This window comes from Phyllostomus discolor, chromosome 15 (genome assembly GCF_004126475.2).
Source record: "Phyllostomus discolor isolate MPI-MPIP mPhyDis1 chromosome 15, mPhyDis1.pri.v3, whole genome shotgun sequence".
In the NCBI taxonomy this organism is placed as follows: Eukaryota; Metazoa; Chordata; class Mammalia; order Chiroptera; family Phyllostomidae; genus Phyllostomus; species Phyllostomus discolor.
In genome coordinates, this window is record NC_040917.2 from 8,345,128 (window position 1) to 8,366,769 (window position 21,642).

General features: G+C 48.6%; 1 protein-coding gene across 1 annotated transcript in view; it reads right to left on the bottom strand.

Moving 5' to 3' along the window:
* Positions 1 to 21,642, bottom strand: part of DISC1 (DISC1 scaffold protein) — a 261,128-nt gene that overhangs the window by 129,569 nt on the left and 109,917 nt on the right. Inside the window, exon 9 of the mRNA XM_036016158.1 lies at positions 10,709 to 10,897. Within this exon, the coding sequence (XP_035872051.1) occupies positions 10,709 to 10,897 (189 nt within the window). The remainder of the gene's footprint in view (positions 1 to 10,708; positions 10,898 to 21,642) is intronic.

Genomic DNA, 21,642 nt, shown 5'->3' on the forward strand with positions numbered 1-21,642 from the left:
GGAAAGGGGCCAGACGAGAATGCAGACGCTGGCAGGGAGCAGCAAACAGCCGTGGGAGGACGCGGTGGGACCATCTCCTGCCCAACAGCCGCCACGGGCAGGAGGGCGCTTTCTCGGAGCCCGAGTCCTAGCGACTCATCATGAGGACACGGAGCCAGGGGAAAGCCATCTTCGACTTGACGCCCAATGCTCTCACTGTCTACGCAGAGAAGGGAAGTGAGCTGTCGCAGACCCAACCGCTCTCCATGCAAAGCTGCTGACGGTTTAAAAGGTCGGCAGGTCTGGCGTTCTTCCAGGACACGGGTGCCCTTTATCTCCCCTGTTCTTTCACTCTCGCCCCAAGCTGCGGCTTCGGCGGCCACACGCCACCGACAGGCACTCTCCTCCCCTCCGGGGACCGGCAGCTGGCGTTGGAAGAAAACCATTCCTGTGGACGGGCGCGGTTTCTCGAATGGGTCTGTTGAAGAAAACTGGGGGTCTTTTTTTAAAAAAGTCCAAAGACAGCAAAGTGTTAAACATGCAGAAAAAGTAAGACAGTGGCTGGGATACCGCACGCCCCTCTTGGCTTCTGCATGTTAATGACGGAGACATGTACATGATTGCCTTCCAAGATTTATTAGAGACTGTCAGGCTGGTTTATCACAGGCCCACGTGCGGCAGCCCCTGCCCGTCATAGGTGTTCGGGAGGCCGGGCCTAACGAGCACTCACTCACACGGGGGCGACAGGCCACCTCTACTCAAGGCGACCCGCCTGTGCTGTCGCTTCTTAAGTCATGTGTGCCCTAGTGTCTTCAGAAGTTTCAAACTCATTCTGAACTGTTATCGCAACGTGTGATCATTATTTATAAGGAACCCTCTCGTGGCCCACTATTAATCAGGATGATTGGGTTAATTTCACACACACACACACACACAAATAGGAAGAAAAGATAACAACCATATTATATAAAGAGGAAGAAACCATCAAGTTCTCCTCCCCCCCCAACACAAAATGAAAAAAGGACATGGGTAATACTCAATGAAAAAAATTATAAAGGTGCAAAAAGTAGCACATTCAACCTCACTATTAGTCAAATACATGCAAAAGTGATGCCACCCCTTTATTATGATTATACTGATAATTTTGTAAGAAATAATACCCAGCATTGGTAGTACCAATTAAATTGGCATTTAAAGGTCAGTTTGCAGCAGGTACCAAGCCATAGAAATGATTATGCTCTTAGGCCCAGTAATTCCAGCCTGGCCCTTTTTATCAGAAAGGAATTCATAACGGGGTCATTAAATACATCAAAACAAGGGGCCAGTTGCGTAAATCATGGTATATTGACTCTAAGAATAGCATAAAGATCACAAGTAAGAAATCAGAACGCCGTGTTGCCACAGGGAAACGTAAGGGCATGAGGAGGAGTGTGGCCCCGGAGCCAGACCAGTCCGAGTCATCCCCCCCAGCCCCCCCCAGCTCCTCACGGCCCCCCGGCAGCTCTCCGAGCTCACGGAGCCTGTTTCAGCATCCGCAGAAAGGAAGGACAAACTGATCTCAACAGAACAGCTGCGAGGACTGAGCGATGTAACGCTTCCCTCATTGCCACGTAAGGCCAAGGGCAGAGTCGTGTCCACGCTCTGAGTGAGTGCCCGTGTGCAAACCCCCCAGGCTCCGGGCACGGAGCAGCACGCTGAAAACGAGACCAGGGACTCCGCTGGGGGAGGCGTGCGCTGGAGACTCTTTGTTCAGGTTTAAACATGGGTTTTATTCTTGCGATAAATGATATGATCTTCTTTGCGGAGTAAATTAAAAATTGAAAAAAAACTACTAGAATAAGTTCAGGAATTTTATGAGCTTCAACTTCAGAGGATTCTTACATCAACTAAAGGAGTATTTACTTTGCCTCCGAATGTTGACACATTCTCAGGATTCCAGACCACAGGAGAGTTTCAGAGTTTGGTGACCTCCTTTGGGCAGGGATGGGGCTTGGTATTCGGCTCCCTGCTGCCCTCAGTCTCTGCGGGGGGTCGGGGGGGGTGGATATGAGGTTCGGTGGAGGGCAAACAGACATTTGCCACACTGCAATTATCTGTCTTGCCAATACATTTGGCACACGTGGACCAAAGTCAAGTGCTGGGACAGAGAGCATTAAAGACAAGTTCAAGAGTTCAGTCACGTTGTCTGAGCAAGACCGGGCTTCCTTTCATTGCGTACACCCTGAAATCACAAAAGGACTGCATTTGTTCTTTCTGGGGGAAGAGTAATATAATATTTAGGGGTCCATGCAGTGTGACACATAGGGAAAGAGAGATGCTCAAAATAAGCTAAAATAACCAGAAGTTCAACATCATTTTGGCAAAGGAAAAGAGAATGTAAAAGTTTGGTTATAATTAATACGGAGCAAAGTACACGGTCCATTGTTAATGACTTACAAAGACTTTGGAAAGTATAATGTCAAAATAAAAATAAAATGACATTCTGTAACTCTGTGAGCATGTGAATTACGAGCCTATCTAGTTGATGGAGTTCTCATGAATGAGTCAAGTCAATAAATTGTGAAGCAGCTCTTGATGGTTTCCGCACGCATGCCATCAGTGTCAAACTCTCGTGTGTTGGCCCACCCCCCGTGATCCAACCCTCCCCACTGTTTAAAAATCTGGGAAAAGGTGGAAGAGGCAGAATGGCCACCCCAAATGCAAAAGTACAGTCCCCCCACCCCGGCAGGGCATCCGAGCAGTCAGAACAAGGAACATTTATCATTATGTCCTCTCCTTCACAAGAGCTGAGAAAACCTGAAAAATCAAATTAGCAACAAATGATGATCTCTCCAATAAATCGCGTCTTTCTTGGGTTGCCGAACATATGGTGGCTTCAAAGCAGAGGAAGTCCGCGGTGGAAATGGCAGGAAGCCATCACTCATGGCCACGCCAATGAGGAAAACGAGGTTATTTCTTACAAAGTTAACCACTGAAAACACTGACGGCATAAAGATGTCATAGTGAACACCAATAAAATAAATTCTGCACAGCCTCACAAAGTTGAACTCAATTTAAAAAGTCTTAATTCAAATAAAAAAGGGTGGGGAAATAAAAAAAAGTCTTAATTCTTTGAAGGACTGAATTATGGAATATTTTAAATGATGTTTTATTTAAAGTTCAAAAACCCACTCAAAAGAAGCTTAGAAAGATGGCCATCACTTTTTGCAAGTTGACTTTCTTGTGGCCAACGGGACGGCATGTTAGTAAATTCTTATGGGCACACAGGGCTGGTAGAAATCCTCCCCCGGAAACTCGGGAGAGCGTATCAATCTACGGATTCATGGCCGTGTTTACAGGGCTACAGAGGGAAGCACTGACATTAAGCACTTCAGAACGGGAAGCAGGACTATCAACAGGCCTTCGAAAAAATATCAAAAAGTTATTTAAAGTTAACGAATGTATACCCGATTCAATTGCCGTAGTTCAACCTCTTTCTCATCTGGTATAGCATTTTAGGTCCCTCTTGGTCACCCTTTAACAATAAAGGATTTGGGATTTAACAACACAAATATGTGATGATCGTAAGGATGCTGGAACCTCCTATTGACTTAAGTGCTCCATCTGGTCTAATAAAATTGCACGTAGCAGACCACCATTTCAGGCATCAAATGTAAAGAGTGTACTTAGAAACTTCAAAACAGAATAAAACCTCTCCTTTTGGGACGCCAACGTCGACAAAGACGATTGTCCCTGGGCCGCAGTCGGGGCTGAGGGACAAATAGGAAAGTAACTGACATCTGCCACCGAAGAGGAAGTGACAGCACAGGGCAGTCACTCCTTCCTTCCGGAGAACACACCCAATCCCGTCTAGCTGTGGCAGACCCATCTCACAGCCAGAGGGCCGGAGAACCGTGCCGCAGATCTACAACACGGTGCGAAGCAAGAAGACACCCTAAAAGGAGACTTTTTAAACCTATGAGGATCTATGCAAAAGCTAGTATGAATAAGAGCCTTAAGTTCTACCAACTCCAGCTAAGTTCTAATCATCACAATAATAACGATCCATTTTCAAATCATGACCTGATGCTGAAGCTGTTGAATGACAATGTTCCGCTCCCACCCGGGAACGTTTGAAGACAGGGGAGGGAGGAGGAACTGCTCAAAGTCCAGTGATCAGGGTGTGAAACACTCTGCAGCACGTGGGACAGCCCACCCATCGAGTGACCCCCTCCCCCAACCTCGGCAGGTGGGCCATCCTCTAAAAATCATTGGGGTCCACTTACCACCATTCTCAGCTTAATCTGCCAGAGTCTGTGTATAAGTGTGCGTGGGTGCATGTGTGTGTGTGTGTGTGTGTGAGCATGCACACACACCAATGCTATCAAAAGCCCAAGCGTCCAAATGAAATGTAGAAAGACTAGGACAGACACTGCTTGCCAAGAATGATCTACAAAGTAGACTGTCTGTTGAATACTTAAGAGTCGCACATGCCTTCCCTGTTACATAGAATCAGGTTCCTGCCAGAAACGAGCCTGTCAAAAACTGCCCACTGCAACTGGGCAGGCAACCCAATTCAAATCCTCACTGCACTCCCGCCCGGCGGCTCTGTGACTGAAGTATCCGTAAGGAAGCACGGAAAGCAAATAGAGAAGGACGTAACAAGAGCAAGGACTTCTAAAAAATTACATGGATAAAAATAGCAGGAGGAGATCAGAAAGAGTCGAGAGTGAGAAAAAAAAATGAAGTTGGGCAGAATCATGGGAATTCAAGATCAGAAGGAACTAGATGACGTGGTGACCCAGGAGCCTCAGGGACCGTCTGGTTAATTCTGGACCAGGAAGTCCTCAAAGGGCGCCAAGCGTATTGTAAGTGCTCAGTAAATGCTTCCTGAAATGAGGGATGATGGATGAAGAAACTTAGAGATCTGCTTCTGCTGTGTCCTAATGTAGCCACTGAGGAGCCAAGAAACTTCAGTGACAGAATAACTGAAGTTTATTCATACAAAAGATCGCTCATTCATCAAACCTCCCATGTGCCAGGTGCTACGCACATGGGCAAACAACAGAACGGAAGCTGAACTGGGGCCCCCCGCACCCTACGTAGGCTTTTGACACTGCTGTGGAGACGCCTCCCAAAAGGACTGTCACAATTACTTAAGAAGAGAGGGAGAAAGTTAATTGCAAATTTCAGGCTCAGAAATTCACAGGCACAAGTGGCCGAGGAGAAATCACCATACCCACAGTGGCACAAGGATATGTTTGGAAAGAAAAACCAGGGAGAGAAATTAAAAATGCAAATATGTATTTAACTGGGATCCTAATAAAATAATAAATGAAAGATTAAATGCCGAGATGTGAAGGCTCCGCTGATGAGCAAAGATTTTGAAATTTTTAAAAAGTTGTCCTCCCAAAGTTTGCATTACATGCATCTTTGGTATACACGAAGATTTCCAAACTAAAAGGCAGGCACGAATGGTTCCCACACGGCTTCTCGGTTCCCCCCACAGACGGAACCCACGGTGCTCATCCGGTTCCAAGACAAATGGTTTGGTGCTCCATTGTCAAGAGCTCTGACACCCTTCTGGCCCAGACAGCCAAGGTGTCCACAACACAGGCCTTGATCAAAGCTCAAAGGAAAGTGACACTGGTGAGGCTGCAGAATATGACCTTGAGCTGTCCTTTGGGTTCTGCATCTCATCTGAGTCACGTCAAACAGCACAGGAAGACTCCATGTTTAAACCTAATGAGCCCGAGCTCTCACCAATCCACTCCTATGGTGTGATATGTTAACATAATCTTCTTAAACTCTGGGCAAACCTTGAGTGACTCTTCTAAGAATCTGCTCAGCCCTGACCTGTGCGGCTTAGTTGGTTGGAGTGTCGTCCCATAAACCAAAAAGGTCGCAGGTTCAATTCCTGATCAGAGCACATGCCCAAGTTGTGGGTTTGGTCCATGAGAGGCAACCTCCTGATGTCTCTCTCCCTCTCTCTGCCTCTCTTCCCCTCTCTCTAAAATCAACAAGCATGTCCTCGGGTGAAGGTTTTTAAAAAGCTGCTGAAAAGCTAGATTTTTTGTGGCAAATAAAACACATCATACCCACAGATCTGAAGTTGGTGTTTCAGTCTATCCATCCCGAACCTTTTCTTTGAAAGCATCCCCTAACTTCCCCCACCCAGAGACGGCTGGTAACAGACACAGGAAAAGCACGTTTGCATTTGTTATAAATCTATTCATGAGGACCTTCTACTGTGCTCTCAAAAAGATGGTCTGAGAATTCCTGAGAACGTTGTGCATTAGGTTGCTTTCAGAAAGGACAGATGTGGCTTCAACCACCTCTGTGTTCTGGCCTCTGGGAAGCTCATGATTATATCATATCCTCAACCAGCATAATTAACACTTATCATTAGCATGTTCTTCTGTCCCAACATTTAAATTTTATTTTCCTTTGCTAATTTTGTTGTTTATATATATGTATTTTTTCCAGTTCTCCGGTTCCTCGACCCACAAAAAAAGAAACCAGAAGATTTTCTTTTTCTGGTCTAATTTTCCTGGAAATCACTTTTAAATACATCAGCTAAATGTGGACAGAGATCAGTGCCTAGACATGCGAAACCTGTAACATACAAGATCTCTCAACCCAAAGCCTTTTCTTACTGGGCGTGAGGTGGCTTCCCAAAGAAGTTTCACCTGTGGAATTCAGAGGTAAAGACACTAAGATGTCACACTTTAGGACACCATCCTTACTTTTATTAGCTATTTCAAGCTCAAAAATTATGAAGTCATCCAAAAATAAGAGCAGGATTATGTCGGTGTGGACATATGGTCTTTCTAGTCTAATGCAAGAGGCAGCTACTAGCCCTGAACCATTACTTACAAGTCAGGTCCTCCCCAACGTGACTAATCCTGAACCGCCTGCCACTCCCTCCCCACTCACCGGAAGGCAAATGAGTTTAAGCTGGACACAGCCAGCCATCGCTCCCAGAAAAGAAGAAATCCTGCCATATGACATTTGCACAGAAAATTCCTCGACGTTCCTTAAGCATCTCCTGCAGGGTTCCTGACAGCTCACTGGGCCACAGACCCAGCTGGGTGTTGGAGCTACATCCACAGTATTTTCCTAGAAGGGCGGCATGCGGAAAGCGGGAAAATGCATTAACATGCTAATGACGTCCTATTTAAAATTCCAGCCCTGATTATTCTGTGATTAAATCTCTCCCCTTGACGTCTGCTTCCTCTACATGTGAGTTACAGTGTGAAATCAATGGCGTTAGTAAAGGGACCGTACAGATTGCCAATAAGGGAGGGAAACTGGGGAAGCTCAGGGCTGTCTTCTCTCTGCAAAGCAGATGTAGCAAGCTGAAAAAGTTACTTTTTCATCCCACCCTCCCTTAAAAAAAGAAAACGTTGCAATCCACAATAATTAAAGGTTTGCAGTTCATTTCCGTAAGCATTCAGGGGTCGAAAGATAGACTGAGCTTTTGATTCTATTTCAAAGCACTGAAAATTGCTCGGAATTCGGACACGTCCTCCTGAAGTCTCAAGAGCAACTGACAGGGATTAAAGTGCGACCCTTTCTCCCTGCCTCAGGGACAGGCGTTGCCGTGACACAGGCCGGTGGGTCCAGTGACTGTCTCTGTGTCCCTTTGCCCGTGAGCACTTTGGCCCACTGCAGTCCCTGTCACCACACTGTCCTGCCTGCTGACTCCCCAGTCTGAATGTCCGTCTCAGACGACCCAAGCACCTTCGATGAAAGACTATCAAACTTATCGCTGCTCACATGAAGTTGGAAAATAAATTTTTGAAATCTCTAAAAAAGACCCAAGGTGTGGGTCTATAATTAAAAATAAAAGACTGGCCCCAGGGAGCAAACAAATACTTGTGGCACATGTACCGTTTCTGAAGACACCCTGACGGACACCGCGGTGATACCCCAAGGACACGGGAGAACAGAGCTCTGACCCCGAAGGACTTACAACCTGGCCAGCGTCACAAGACGTAACACACTGTCTGATCCGAAGCAAGTCCATCGGCGATGAGCCATCCCAGGCACACTGCCCCTCACTAAGGCTGCTCCCGGGACACTCGAGTTATGCCGCAAAACAGCTGAGGCTGCGACTGCCCCTCTGCTATGGAAACACAGCCCCTGGCTGGACTTGGACATCCGTGAGACGGGCTCAGCCGTCTCACCCGAGCATCACAGCTGAGGGGTGCAGATGAACAAAGCATACGAGCCTGGGGCCCTGGCCTTCCTGAGTTGCTCATCCACCCCTGAAGTGCCTTTTTCTCCCCAAAGCTGCATCCTGCACCATTGCTGGAAACCAAAATCTGTTTATAAGTCCACAACATAGAGTTCATTTCCCAAACAGTCTTTTTTCAGAACACTTTATCTAAGATTAAAGAGTCAGCTCAGTCATGGCTGGCGTGGCTGAGCAAACTGAGTGCCAGCCTACAAACCAAAGGGTCGTCGGTTCGATTCCTAGTCAGGACACCTGCTTGGGTTTCGGGCCAGGTCCCCAGTAGGGGGCGCTCAAGAGGCAACCACACATTGATGCTTCTCTCTCTCTCTGTTTCTCCCTCCCTTTCCCTCTCTCTAAAAATAAATTAATAAAACCTTTTTATTAAAAAAAGAGTCAGCTCATGGTACACAAATGCCTAGGCCTGCTGCTCCTTTGCATTTGCTCCACAGTTCAGCGTGAGAGCCCCCTCGGAATGCTCAACTCTCACAACCCACCAGAGAGCAGTGTGTGGGCTTCGGCCCAGTTTTACTGCATTTTAATAGATAAAAGCTTTACCTTACGGAGGGATTCATTCATTCTTTATTTATTTATTTATTTATTTATGTATTTATCTCTTGGTCCCCCACCCTGCCACCAGCCCAGGGTTATGCACTTGGCTCGCCCCCAGCCAAGTCCCCTCAGACTGCTTAAAAATTAGCTCCAGGCAAAAGCGCAGGGAAAGGGTGGCTGATCCAGCAGAATCCGGGCGCGAGCCCCAGCAGGCCTTCCCGACAGTAATGAGCCATCTGCAATTTAGAGCCAGCCCTGCTAACAGCCTCTCGTCCCGTTTATTTATGTTTTATTCATCGTCCTCCAAATACTTGGTGAAGTGACAATGATGAGATTCAAACAATACCGTGCGGCTCTCCTTTGAAAGAAAAGGGATATTAATGGCTTTCAAGAGCTCAACCGCTCGAATGAAAATGTTGCTGTACTACATGTGTTCCCATCTTCTTTATTCTTAGATATGGTCGATTCCTCGCTTTGTGCCAAAACTGGTGTGGTGAGAATATGCGAAATGTCATAGGTTTCATTGTTGATCCAATTTTTACGAGTCGGGAGCAAAAATGTATTTAAAACACACAATGTTCTATCGTAACTTAAACCCACGCTGTTATGTTTTGGCTGGGGGCGGGGGGGGGGGGGGGGGGGCGGGCTGCGCTGCTATTCCTCAGCACCAGCATATATATCAAGGCTCAAATGTACAGTCTCTCGTTACATATTTGGCAAAAACGAGGCTGGGAGAAAAGCAAGGAAAAAAAAAGCAGCTCTGAACTGAGCTAATGTAAGAGTGTCCCCAGCTAAAAAGACAAGGTAACATTGAACCCCCTAACTCCGCAAAGAAACCTCTATAAAATGTAGCAAGCCTTTCAGACTAACTTTATTCCTAGTAAAATGTCACATCTAATTTCGGCTAGCTGATGTCAAAGCTAGCTACCTAACATCCCCAGTCCTTTCTTACTTCTGACGCAATCAGCATGCTTTGTAAATACAGGCACTTTTAATATGTGTGCCTTTCATCTTCCTGGTAAACAACATTCACGCAGGGGCCACGATTTGCTCCAGAAACCCGGAGTTCCCTGGGGAAATGCAAGGGCACATGCACCCCCTTAATAACTTACTTCACTTAATCTATACCACTTTATCAAACTACATGACGGGTATTATTCTCCTCATTTTGCTGGTAAAGAAACAGGTTCCAGCATCTGATGTATTTTAAACCTGGATGTGCATCATATGATTTCATTCTGCACATTAGAAACTGAATCACCATAACTTCGCTTCTTTTTAAGAACTAAGTTTTTTGCTTAATTTGGACTGAACTGGCGTCTTCTGACACTGTCCCTCAGGGAGCAAACCTCAAGGTGCCCTCAGTCTCTCTTAACAAGGGCAGCGGGCGAGGGACAGGAGGACAGGGACCCCCTCCCGACAGGCGGCCGCTTCAGCTAAGGCCGCTCTGGCGCCTCCCGCATCGCCCCTCCGGGGAAAGGAGCTCCCGGAGAAGCTCCCACAGAGAAGAGGCCCATCACGGTCTCTTCTCGGTGCTCTCAGCATCAGCCTGCGTCCGTCCGCGACTGTTTTGAGCCAGGAAACAGAGCCAAGAGACAAAAGGAAGATGACTGTCAAACTGAGCAAATTCTCAAGGCCCATGCCAAGGGAGAGAGCGCTCCAAATAATCACAAGGCCATTAGCAAATCCAGGGAGAGGACGGGGAAGAAGGCAGGAAAAAAAAAAGGACAAAGGACGTCATGTGTGATGAGAAACAAAAGCTGCCAAGAAATGCTACTCCATTTGCCAAGGCTGCTGCCAAAAAAAAAAAAGAAAGAAAGAAAAAATCGTCCAGGAGAAGTGTGGTGGGCTCAGGCCACCCTGCACGTGACGTCCACGTGAAGCCCAGAGGGACCTGCTGGGGGGCAAGCCACAGGATAAATCTCATACCTACGTCACCGGGCAACACTTGTGACGTCTTACCGTGGGCCGTTTTCCCGTGGTCCAGGTCCCTGCGCAGCCGGCTGTAATCTTCTCGAATGCTCCCCAGCTTCCGGGCGTTCCTGGAGCTCAGCACCGACAGCGTGTGCAGGAGTCCCTCCAGCCCTTGCCTCTCGGAGGTCAGCGATCTGATCTCCTCCGTGAGCTCCTTAGCGGTCCCGAAATGGCTGCCTGCAGCGCATCGCGGAGAGAGGGAGGGGAAACAAGTTTACGGCATCCCCGCGCACGGAAGGTTCGGCAACAGCTAATGTGCATCATCAGGGCGTAAAGGGGGTGAATTTGCAAGGGCAGTCTGCTGTGGGGGAAGCTGGGGAGGCTCTGACCCTCCTCCTTGAGCTGGAAACACCACCAGCCTCTTCACCACCTTATTCTTGTTAGGCCTGTGTCGATGGTTCCATTGGCCAATTCACGTCCCAGCGAACCCCCAGGAAGCCCCGTTGTATCAGGACATTCAAATATTCGAATGTCAAAGAGGTCAAATACTATTGTCGGATGGAAAGGGGCTGGTCTGTGCAGTCAGGCGAGACCCAAAGTCACATCCTAGTCCCCGTTACTCCGAATGGCACACCGAATGACCTTGAGCAAAGAATGTATCCTATCTAATTTCCAGGCAAACTTCTTATTAAAAAATGATTGCACCTGCCACCTAAGTGGCGGCAAGAATAAACATGACCTTCTGTAAGGCACTGAGCAAAATATATGGCACACTGAATTTAGCAAAGTCACAGGATATAAAGTCAACATGCAAAAATCAATTGGATTTCTAAGTATCAGCAGCAAACAATTGGAAAATGAATTTTTTCATATACATGGAATATTTTAAAAGTCAAAATAGCTATAGATAAAATGTAAAGAGATGTGTAAAATGTCTACATAGAAACCCATTTTTGAAACTCAAGAGAAATTAAAGAAAACAAGTAATTAGAAAGATATGTATGCACACATTGGAAAATTGACTATTGTTCAGATTTCCATTTTCCTCCAATGGATCTATTGATTCAATACAATTCTAATCAAAATCTCATGTGGATCTTTTGCAGAAACTGACAAGCTCATCCTACAATGTAAAAGAAAATGCAACCACCTGGTTGAACTGAAACAATTCTTGAAAGTAGGACGAAGCAAGAGGATGTACACCACATGACTTGAACTAACACCAGAGCTGCAGCATGTCAGCACAGAATGGCACCAGCACAGAGACAGACGGACGCCCGGGTGGATGCCACAGAACAGACAGCCGGAAGCAGACCCCACTCACAGAGCCGGCTGGTTTTCACCCCGAGCACCAGAGCAAGTCCATGGGGAAAGGGAGTGTTTTCAACAGATGGCACTGCAGCGCCCGCTCCCTGAACGGGGAGCACGTCCGCCTCACTCCACACCTCGAACAAACCACACTCAAGGGCAAGTTAGAGGGAGATCGTGGACCTGCTGCAGAAGCAAGGACTGTGAAGCTTCTGGAAGGAAATACGGCAGAATCTCTCTCCAGCTTGGGAGCAGGCAAAAATTTTGGATAGGACACAAAAAACACTAACTATAAAAGAAAAACATTCGTAAATAGACTTCATTAAAATTTAAAAACCTCTACCCATCCAAGAAAATACTATGAAGAAAATGAATAAGCCAGCCTCAGACTGGGAGAAAATACCCAAAATACATATATATATATATATATATATATATATATATATGTATGTGTGTATATATATATACATATATATGAGGAAAAGGTACCAACTCATCACACACGATGTGACATGGAACCATCTAAAAAAAAGACACAAAAGACGCACCCCACATGATTCTGCTGATACAAGTTGGTACCTTTTTCTCACTGAGCACTCCGAACAGGCAAAACTAATCCATGGGAGAGGCCACCAGAACAGAGCTGTCTGGGGAAGGGGGGCGGGGGGAGGCAGTCATGTGAGGACTGGGAAGGAGCACAGGTGCTGATGTTCCCAGGGTGATGGAAGTGCTGTGATGGGGCTGCTGATGCCCCAGGTGTTGGCGTTCACAGAACCAGACACCCCAGGCCTGTGCATTGCACTGGGAGTCAATCACATCGCTGTAAAAGAGGAGAACACGGGCTGAGCCAAGGCAGGTTTATGGCTGTCTGTGCGGAACATGACACAATGATTGATAAACAATAGCACAAGAATAAACCATTGTGTGGACTCACAGCTGTAAACCTGCTTTCGCCCTACACCATATATTGGGAAACACTTGAATAGGAAAATTACAACACAGGTTGATATCACACTAATGAGTGCTCTAGGGCAGTCTGTTACAGCCATTGTCACGGGAAGAGCTGCAAACCTCTTCTCCTTTAAGCCTCCCCGCGACCCTGGCTGGGAGGGGACACCTTGCGGCTTCTATCCTAAGACGCACTTTTCTTAAACCCGTGCACATCTCTGATCTGGGGTGTGTCTCACAGCCACTATTAGCCAGGGGGCGGTCCGGACGAATGTGTTCCTGCGTGACTGTTGTTCTTGGTGGCCTGGCTGACCGTACACCCCATTCAAGGGCCCCTTCATTCCCAGGGGCTGCTGAGAACCTTCTGCGGACCAGGACTTATATAAGAGCGGGAAAACACAAGCATTTAAAACCTGAAGACCAGTGTTAGGGCCTTCGCAGAGAAGCCCACGGAAAACAGCAGTTTGCTCCTGGAGGGAGAAAACACAACGGGCCTCACCAGCAGCTTCGCTGACACCAAGGGTGGCCACAAGGGAAAACAGGAGCCTTGGCTATTCGGAGTGGAAACAGGTTTCAGAACTCGGGCTCTGAATAGGAAGACTTTTTTTTTTAAGATTTTATTTTTATTTTATTTTTAGGGAGAGAAGGGAGGGAGATAGAGATAGAGATAGATAGAGAGAGAGAGAGGGAGAGAAACATCAATGTGCAGTTGCTGGGCGTCATGGCCTGCAACCCAGGAATGTACCCTGACTGGGAATCAAACCTGGGACACTTTGGTTCCCAGCTCGCGCTCAATCCACTGAGCTACGCCAGCCAGGGCAGGAAGGCTTTTTAGGGACACTTCGACCCGTCCGTTTCCTTTACCTTTTCCTTTCTAAAGAGTGACACATGCCTTTTAAAACAGCCCAAATGCATCTAAAAGAACTATTTCAGTAAGCACAAACTAAAAAGTCCACGCGGCAGCGAGCACTGCATCATTGTTTAACCAAAAGCGACGTTTTCCTCAGCGGTACGGGAAGTAACAGCGGTGCGCTTTATGCTCCCTGAAGTCCATCTGCCGTCTCTGCAGCCGAGAAGACTGACATCCAGGGAACTGAGTGTCTTGTGAAGCTTACGAAGTAATAAAGTGCAGGGCAAGCTTCCAACACACACATAACTCCTCTTAAGTCCTAAACCGAGCTGTTTGCTTCTTCATTATTCTTATTTAATAGGCACATTTCGATCTGATATAAGTACGGGAGAGGTCGCAAACGTCTTCCCACTTCAAAGGCACTCTGGACACCCAGCACGTATCACTTCTGTCCCTGACGACTCCAGGGTCCAATGCCACGTTGACATAAGTATCTTTTGAGACTCTATTTACTGTCTATCGCGTCATGGAAAAACACAGGAAAGAGCGAGGCGAAGCCCTGCTTCCCCGGAGGTCACCACCAAACAAAGGGGAGGAGGTTATTGCAGTAAATTGGCGCCTGCGCACCAGCAGAGCTCAGAGAAGAGAGGCTGCTCCAGGAGGGGGGGTGGAAGTGGGTTCCCTGAGGGAGGAATGCAAGGGTTCCAGCAGAGACCCAGGGCGACCTGGTTGGAGGGCGAAGAGCCTTGTCCTCCTGGGAGGAGGAAGCGGAGGCTGTGGCAGAGCCCACAGCAACAGGGGAGTGGGCGGGTCCTAATACCAGAGGGCCTCAATGGCCATGCTGGTGGGTTTGGACCCGCGGAGGAAAAACAAAGTCCCGGCAAGGAGGGTGGATGGGACTTCCACAAGCTTTGCGTTATAACAGAAATGGGACGAAAACATTTCCCGCATCTGTGATTTCTATCCTGAACAACGACCAAGTCAGGGCTGTTGTGGGGGTAGCTCCTATAGAGCTACCTGCCCTGCTCTGAGGGGAGGGGCTTATGGAGGACCCACCCCCACCCCTCGCTGCAGGTGTGACTGCCTCCGCACCGCTGGGCAGGCGCATCCTGTCCTACCTTCCAACGCCTCTTCTCAGCCAGGGCTCAGGAAGCCTCAGCCTTTCTGTCGGACCCCGTTTCCAAGCAGGAGATTTAACAAACAATGAGGTGGGCGCCCACTGTGCCCCCCGAGACACCAGGTAAAGTGTGCCACCTCCTCCTGAGAATGGCTCAGGCAGAAGAGGCCTGGCAAAACAAACTGGAGGAGACCAGAGACAGCAGGGCCCGTGCGGAAGGTTTGCCGGAGACGGTCTCAGACCCGCGGGCGGCGCGTCACAAGCCCTGGAGCCCAGGCCCTTAATCATACGTGAGAGGTCGTTAATTAAATCCTGGGTCCCCTCCCGGAGCCTACGGAATGTGGCTTGGGAAAATGCATGGTGACAGACGCGGAAGTGTTATACATGCAAAATGAGTTGAATTCCCAGAAAGACACTTCATATCAAAACGCAAGTCGTGACAAAATGCTACACTGCCCTCGGTTAATATTTCACATGCAGTTTGGCGTCAGTTTTGAGCCCAGGAGGTAAATCTCACTGACGGCTGAACCTGGCCAAGCGCTCCATGATGAAAATTCAGAAGAGTATAAACGCCGATCCCTGAAGAGAGTCCCATCAGTGACCCGGTGACCCCAATCTCTGTCGCTCTGATGGGCCCTTTCCTAAGTGCCAGAGGAGGATTGCTATGGAGACAGATGGCCCGCCTCCGCCACCACGCTACACAGGTGCCGACCGACTCACAGCAAGGGGAGGGCGCCTGGGCATGCATTCGGCTTTTTTAAAGCACCTGTCAAAATATTTTGTGCTATAAATAACACAATTAAAAACCTGTAGGCATACGCTGAAGTCAAAGCTGCTTTTACCCACCCTGTTGCTTCTAACTTTATCCTCGGCCTCTGAGTTTAAATATTTACACACACACACACACACACACTCACACACACACTCTTCACAGCAGCTAAGGTCACTCAGGGAGGCCACTACTTGGCAGCCTGATTCTATGGAGTACAGGCTCTCCTCGTATGAGACGATCTCACCTAGTCTTCACAACAAGCCAGGAAGAGGGTCTTCTCAGGGTTGTCCTTGGTTTCCAGTTGAGGAAACTGAGACCCAGAAAGTGACCAGCCCAAGGTCACAAAGCTCTGGAGATCCTTCACGAGGTCACTGAACTTGAACTTGGTTCTTCCAAACTCGAGTTAGGTGCTCATTGCACCAAACGCAGCTCAATAAGTGACCTGGCCACGTGGCCATGGCTCACGGGAGAACAAAGGGGCGGGGGGTTAATCCCGTGCTCAGGTGGGCCGTTTCTCCCGTCAGTCCCCAGGGCTCACTGTGCCTTCCCCTAGGGGGACACCACACTCACGGTTCTTGCCTGGGCCAAACAGCGTTCCCATTTGCAATGGTCCTCCTAAAATTATCTACTTGTACCCACCCAAATCTGAGCTATACTTCTTTATTGGGGAAAAAAAATGAAGCCAGTACTGAAAACCATCAAACCCCACAAATAATGCTAGAGACCCGCATCTTTTTCTGGCATGACACCAGACCTTCTGAGGCACACCAAGCTCAAGGCCACATGACTAAGCAAGACGGCACCCTCCTCATCCAGAGACAAAGCTATGTCTGGGGGCCTGCTGGGAGCTGGGTGAGTGGAACCAAGGCAACGAATGAACACCAGCCACTGCCCGCCCCTGCCCCCACACCCACCGCTCCATGGAGCCGCCTTAGAACTGGAATTTACCATTTTCTGTCCGTTTTATTTTCTGCTTCCAGTCACCATGATTTCCTTCACTCGTTTCCCAGAGAAGATACGGGGAAATAACACGGGGAAACACGGGAGCACACACGAAACTTGGGCTGCTTCTAACAGCCCGAGAACACGTGGGGCCCAGGGGGACTGAGCATGCAAACACAAGCGGCCCGACCACAGAGAGAAATAGGGCTCTGACCACATTCTCCAATGACCTGCTCGGGGGGGCCAACCGCACGTGTCCACGGCAACCTGTCCAGGAAGCACGCCTGCCACTGCCTTGCAGGAAGCCAGGCTGCCGTCTCCAGGAACAACTCAGGAAGCTCAGCATCGCTTCTGGAACAATTGGTCAAAACGGCCACGACTGATTAATAACTGACAGCTTCCCTAGTTTTTGTCTCTGCTTCCAACTTGGGAGCAATCAGAGAAAGCCAGACACGTCCCCCATCCAATCTCATTGGATGCTCTAATGAGCTGCTTCCTGCTTCCCTGGGCCAGCAGCCTCCCATCAGCACGCCTGGAAGCTTCCTCTTGCCCACTGCATAGCTTCCTCGCTCCTCTGCCCGCCTCTGAGTCTCTGCCCAAACGCAAGTGATGGCGGCCGACTCTCCCGCCGTCAAGGGCTCAAGTACCAGCCTCTGCGTCTTCTCGTTGGGTGGGGCTTCATTTATCGCCACGTGGGGTAACATCGCCTTTGAAAAAAGTCTTCACTGAGCCTCTCATCGCCTCCAGCCGTTGACCTAAATCGTGGACTATCTTAGAGAGACGGAAACGCTCAGTGCTCATGTATGAAATCTAGGTTAGGTCTAGAATGTTCTTAGTTCTCCCAAAATTACAAGCTAAGAAAAGAGACGTCAGGCTTCCATTTAGACACATATGTCTGCAACTAATGCATTTTAGATGTAGATAATTTTTATTCCCTATAAAGGGAAAGCCAAATTGGATAGAGCCATCTTTTTAAAAAAATTGACATAGAGGGCTAGCGACATCTTGACAAAGCTGTTTAAGAACAAAGGATTAAATAAACAAAGTGAAAAGACAACCTACTGGATGGAACAAGATAGTTGCCAGTGATACATCTGATAAGGGGTTATTATCCAAACTTCCAAACTTTATACAGAACCCATACAACTTAACACCAAAAAAAAATGCAATTAAAAAATAAGCAGAAGACCTGAACAGGCAATCCTGCCAAAAACGCATACAGATAACTAATAAGACATAAGTAAAGATGCTCAACATCACTAACATCATCAGAGAACTGCAAATTACAAAAGCAATGAGATATCACCTCACACCTCTTAGAATGGCCATCATCAGTAAATCAACAAACAAGTGCTGGCGAGGCTGTGGAGAAAAGGGAGCCCTAGTGCACTGTGTTGGTGGGAATGCAGGCTGGTGCAGCCACTGCAGAAAACAATATGGAATTATTTCAAAAATTAAAAATGAAACTGCCATATGACCCAGCAATTCTACTTCTGGGTAGTTATCTACAGAAACCCAAAACACTAATCTGAAAAGATACATGCAACCCCACGTTCATCGCAGCATTATTTCCAACAGCCAAGATAGGGAAGCGACCCAGGTGCTCACAGACACATAATGTGATAAAGAGCGTGCGGTGCATGTATGCAATGGAATAACATTACCTGGCCATGGAAAGAATGAAATCTTACGATTTACAACATACGGATGCACCTAATGGGTATTATGCTAAGTGAATAATCAGACAGAGAAAGGCAAATACCAGATGATTTCACTTACGTGTGGAATCTAAAAAACAAAATAAACGAACAAACAACACAGAAACAGACCCCTAAAAGCAGAGAACAAACTGATGGTTGCCAGATGGGAGGAGGCTTGGGGGCTGGGTGGAAAAGGTGACAGTATTAAGTACAAATTGGCAGCTACAAAAGAGTCACAGGGATGGAACAGACAGCCCAGGAAATGCACTCAATAACATTGTCATGACTAAGTATGGGGCCAGGCGGGTGCTAGACTTTGGGAGGATCACTACATAAATTATATAAATGCCTAACGACTGTGCTATACGCCTGAAACTAATATAATATTGAACGTCAATTGTAACTGAAAAATAAAAAAGAACAAGTGATTACCTGAACTGGCTATTTTCCAAACACAGATCAGAGAAGGCAGGTGGGACAGAAGATATACTACCTGAGGGGACACCCAAACTGGGGGACACCCAAAGGGGGTGTGGGAATAACAAGTTCTGGGGGTCAGCCATCAATAAATGAGGCTCCTTTTTATTTTTTTAATTATTTTACTATTATTCAATTACTGTCGTCTGCATTTAAGGCTCCTTTTTATTTTTTTTATTTTTTTATTTTTTTAAATTTTATTTAATTTTAGAGAGGGAAGGGAGGGAGATAGAGAGAGAGAGAAACATCAATGTGCGGTTGCTGGGGGTCATGGCCTGCAACCCAAGCATGTACCCTGACTGGGAATCGAACCTTCGACACTTTGGTTCACAGCCCGAGCTCAACCCACTGAGCTATGCCAGCCAGGGCTTTAAGGCTCCTTTAAAAAAAAAAAAAATTACCCTTATTGACTGTATCCTGAGTGCCAGGCATTAGGCGAAGCCCAAGAAAAGCACAGCAGGGTGACTCCACAGATGGGCCGGAGCACTGACCATGGATGACTCAGGCAGCATCGGGCTGGAGCCAGAAATGCAGGCACCTGGTCAGGACCGGCGATCTCAGAGACCAGGCACCGGTCCCTGACCCTAGGGGAGCGGAAAGAGCCGGAGCGCCAGACAAGTGCCACGCTACCTACCAGGCTGCGGAGCACAGGCGCAGGAAGACCCCTCTCCCCCACCCCCAGCAGGGCCTGGGGGCCAGCCCAGCACTGCCTCTCAGCAGCAGCTTTGGCCCAGAGTCTGAGACAGGATCCAAGGCAGGAGGCCAGGGGCAGGCAGGAAGAACGCTTGTTGCTGAGTCATAAACGTGGGTTATCACCCCATAAATGTGCTCAGCTTCTTGGCAGGAAAGGTCCTGGGAACGGGAGGAGGGGTGAGGAGGCCACAGCTGTGACTGAGCTCAGACACAAGTGCTTGTGGCAGGAGGCCATCCGTGGTCGGGCAGGACCTAGGACAGCTCCAGAGGAGCTGGGCCCACGCTTCCCATGTTGACACCTTAGCCACGGAACCCATGTCAGCTGTATACCCACCACACACACTCTAGAAGGTTCTGAGCCCATCCCCTTGCTCTGCCCCCTGGAGGCCAACAGCTTAGTGAGGCACCAACACAGTCAAGGCCTGCAGCGGGGGTAGAGCTCTCGGTGAGGGCAGCGAAGGGGGAAGGGGCCCTTGTCCAGGCTCGGTTCCCTGCCACACAGCGCCTTGTGAGACCTTTGCTCTCACTTCATTTCCAGGCAGCCAGTTCAACAAGGTGGGCCTGGGGCAGCCTTCTGTGGAAAGAAAGAGGCCTCTCGACCTTGACCCAGAAAATCCATGGTGCAGTGGGCAGTTGGATCAGACCTGCTGCGGGCCTCGGGGAGACATACTTCTCCTCCTGGGCTCACCTGACTGGGCGGAACCAGCCAGGACAGTGGGCAGACCTCCAGGGCTAAGGTTAACAAATGACCTTGAGGGAGGCCTCAGTGGGAATCTGCTTTTGACCTCAGCCCCGAAAACCAGACAGACCAAAAAACCCTCACCATCAAGGAGTAGTACATCCTACTTCAGTGGGCAGGAGGCTGCGCAGTCACGTGGGGCCAAAGCCACCTTGTCATAAGGGAGGTAGATGCCACCACAGTCCCTTTCCTACAAGTTCATGAGCCAGAACCTTCCGCAGTAAGTCACAGCAGGCCAAGGGGTCCCCTCCCGGCCAGATCTCCTCCTGCTCATTTTGGAAACTGAGTCCTAACAAGGAACAGTGGCTTCTGTCCTGCTTGCTTTCCCTCTCAGGTCACTTGGTCTGGGGACAGCAGCTGCCATGCCATGAGTGGCCCGATGGCAGGGCCAGGGGAGGGAGCTTGGAAGATGACCGCAGCCCCACCCCACATCATAACCTTGACCTCATGAGACCCGGAGCTGGAACCACCCCTGAAGCTGCTTCTGGACCCCATGCCCTCAGGAACTGTGTGATTTACAAACGTTTGCTGTTGCAAGGCAACTTTGGGGGAAGCCGATCCCACGTCAACAGAGACACCCACCTGTTTCTGCTTATCAGAGATAAGAAAGTTCCGGTTCCTGGGTCTCCAGACACTCTTAGAACTTAGCCGCCGTGCAATAAGGAAGCCGAGCTGGAACGGGGAGGCTCGCAGGGACAGCAACCAACAGACTGGCCAACCTGCCAGCCACAGGCGCACGTGACCTTGGCAGTGGATTCGCCAGCCCCAGTCAGGCCACCCGAGCTGTCCCTGCCCGGCTGCACATTCATGGACAAGATAAATGACTAGCGGTGTTTTAAGTGACTACGTCCTGAGGCCGGTCTGCTATGCAGCAGTCAGCAACGTGAACAGATTCTGGTGTCCGGGAGCGAAGCGCTGCTGGAGCAAACCCCTGAGACCCGAGGCACTGGCACGGGGACCAGGTAGAAGTGGAACAGCCTCCGTGAAGGCTGGAAGGGAAGCAAGAAAAATACCACTGACGGCTGCACAGAAGGGGACCCAAGTAACGCAGTGACAGAAAGTCTGGAAACACAGCCAACTGAGGTCATCGAGAAAAGAGTTCTTGGTGAAGTTCACCACGTAGCCAAGGGGATTCCAGGCAGAACACAGATGTGCCCACTGGCTGCTGGTCGCTGCCTGTGATAAACTGCCAGGGAACAGAGGGGAACAAAGAACACTCTTCAATAAGAAGAAGCTAGGACTTGCTGAGTTTGAAAATAAAGCTATTTCTTAGTCTCTGCAGATAGCCAATGATTCTCAAATTAAGAAAAGGCCCTATCCCATTGACTAAATCCAGGGTGTGGGGGTGAGGGTGATGAATTGTACCTTTCAGACAGACAAACAGACAAAAGGCCCTGTACAGTCTCAAGGGCATCCTTTAAGATCTTCCATATTCA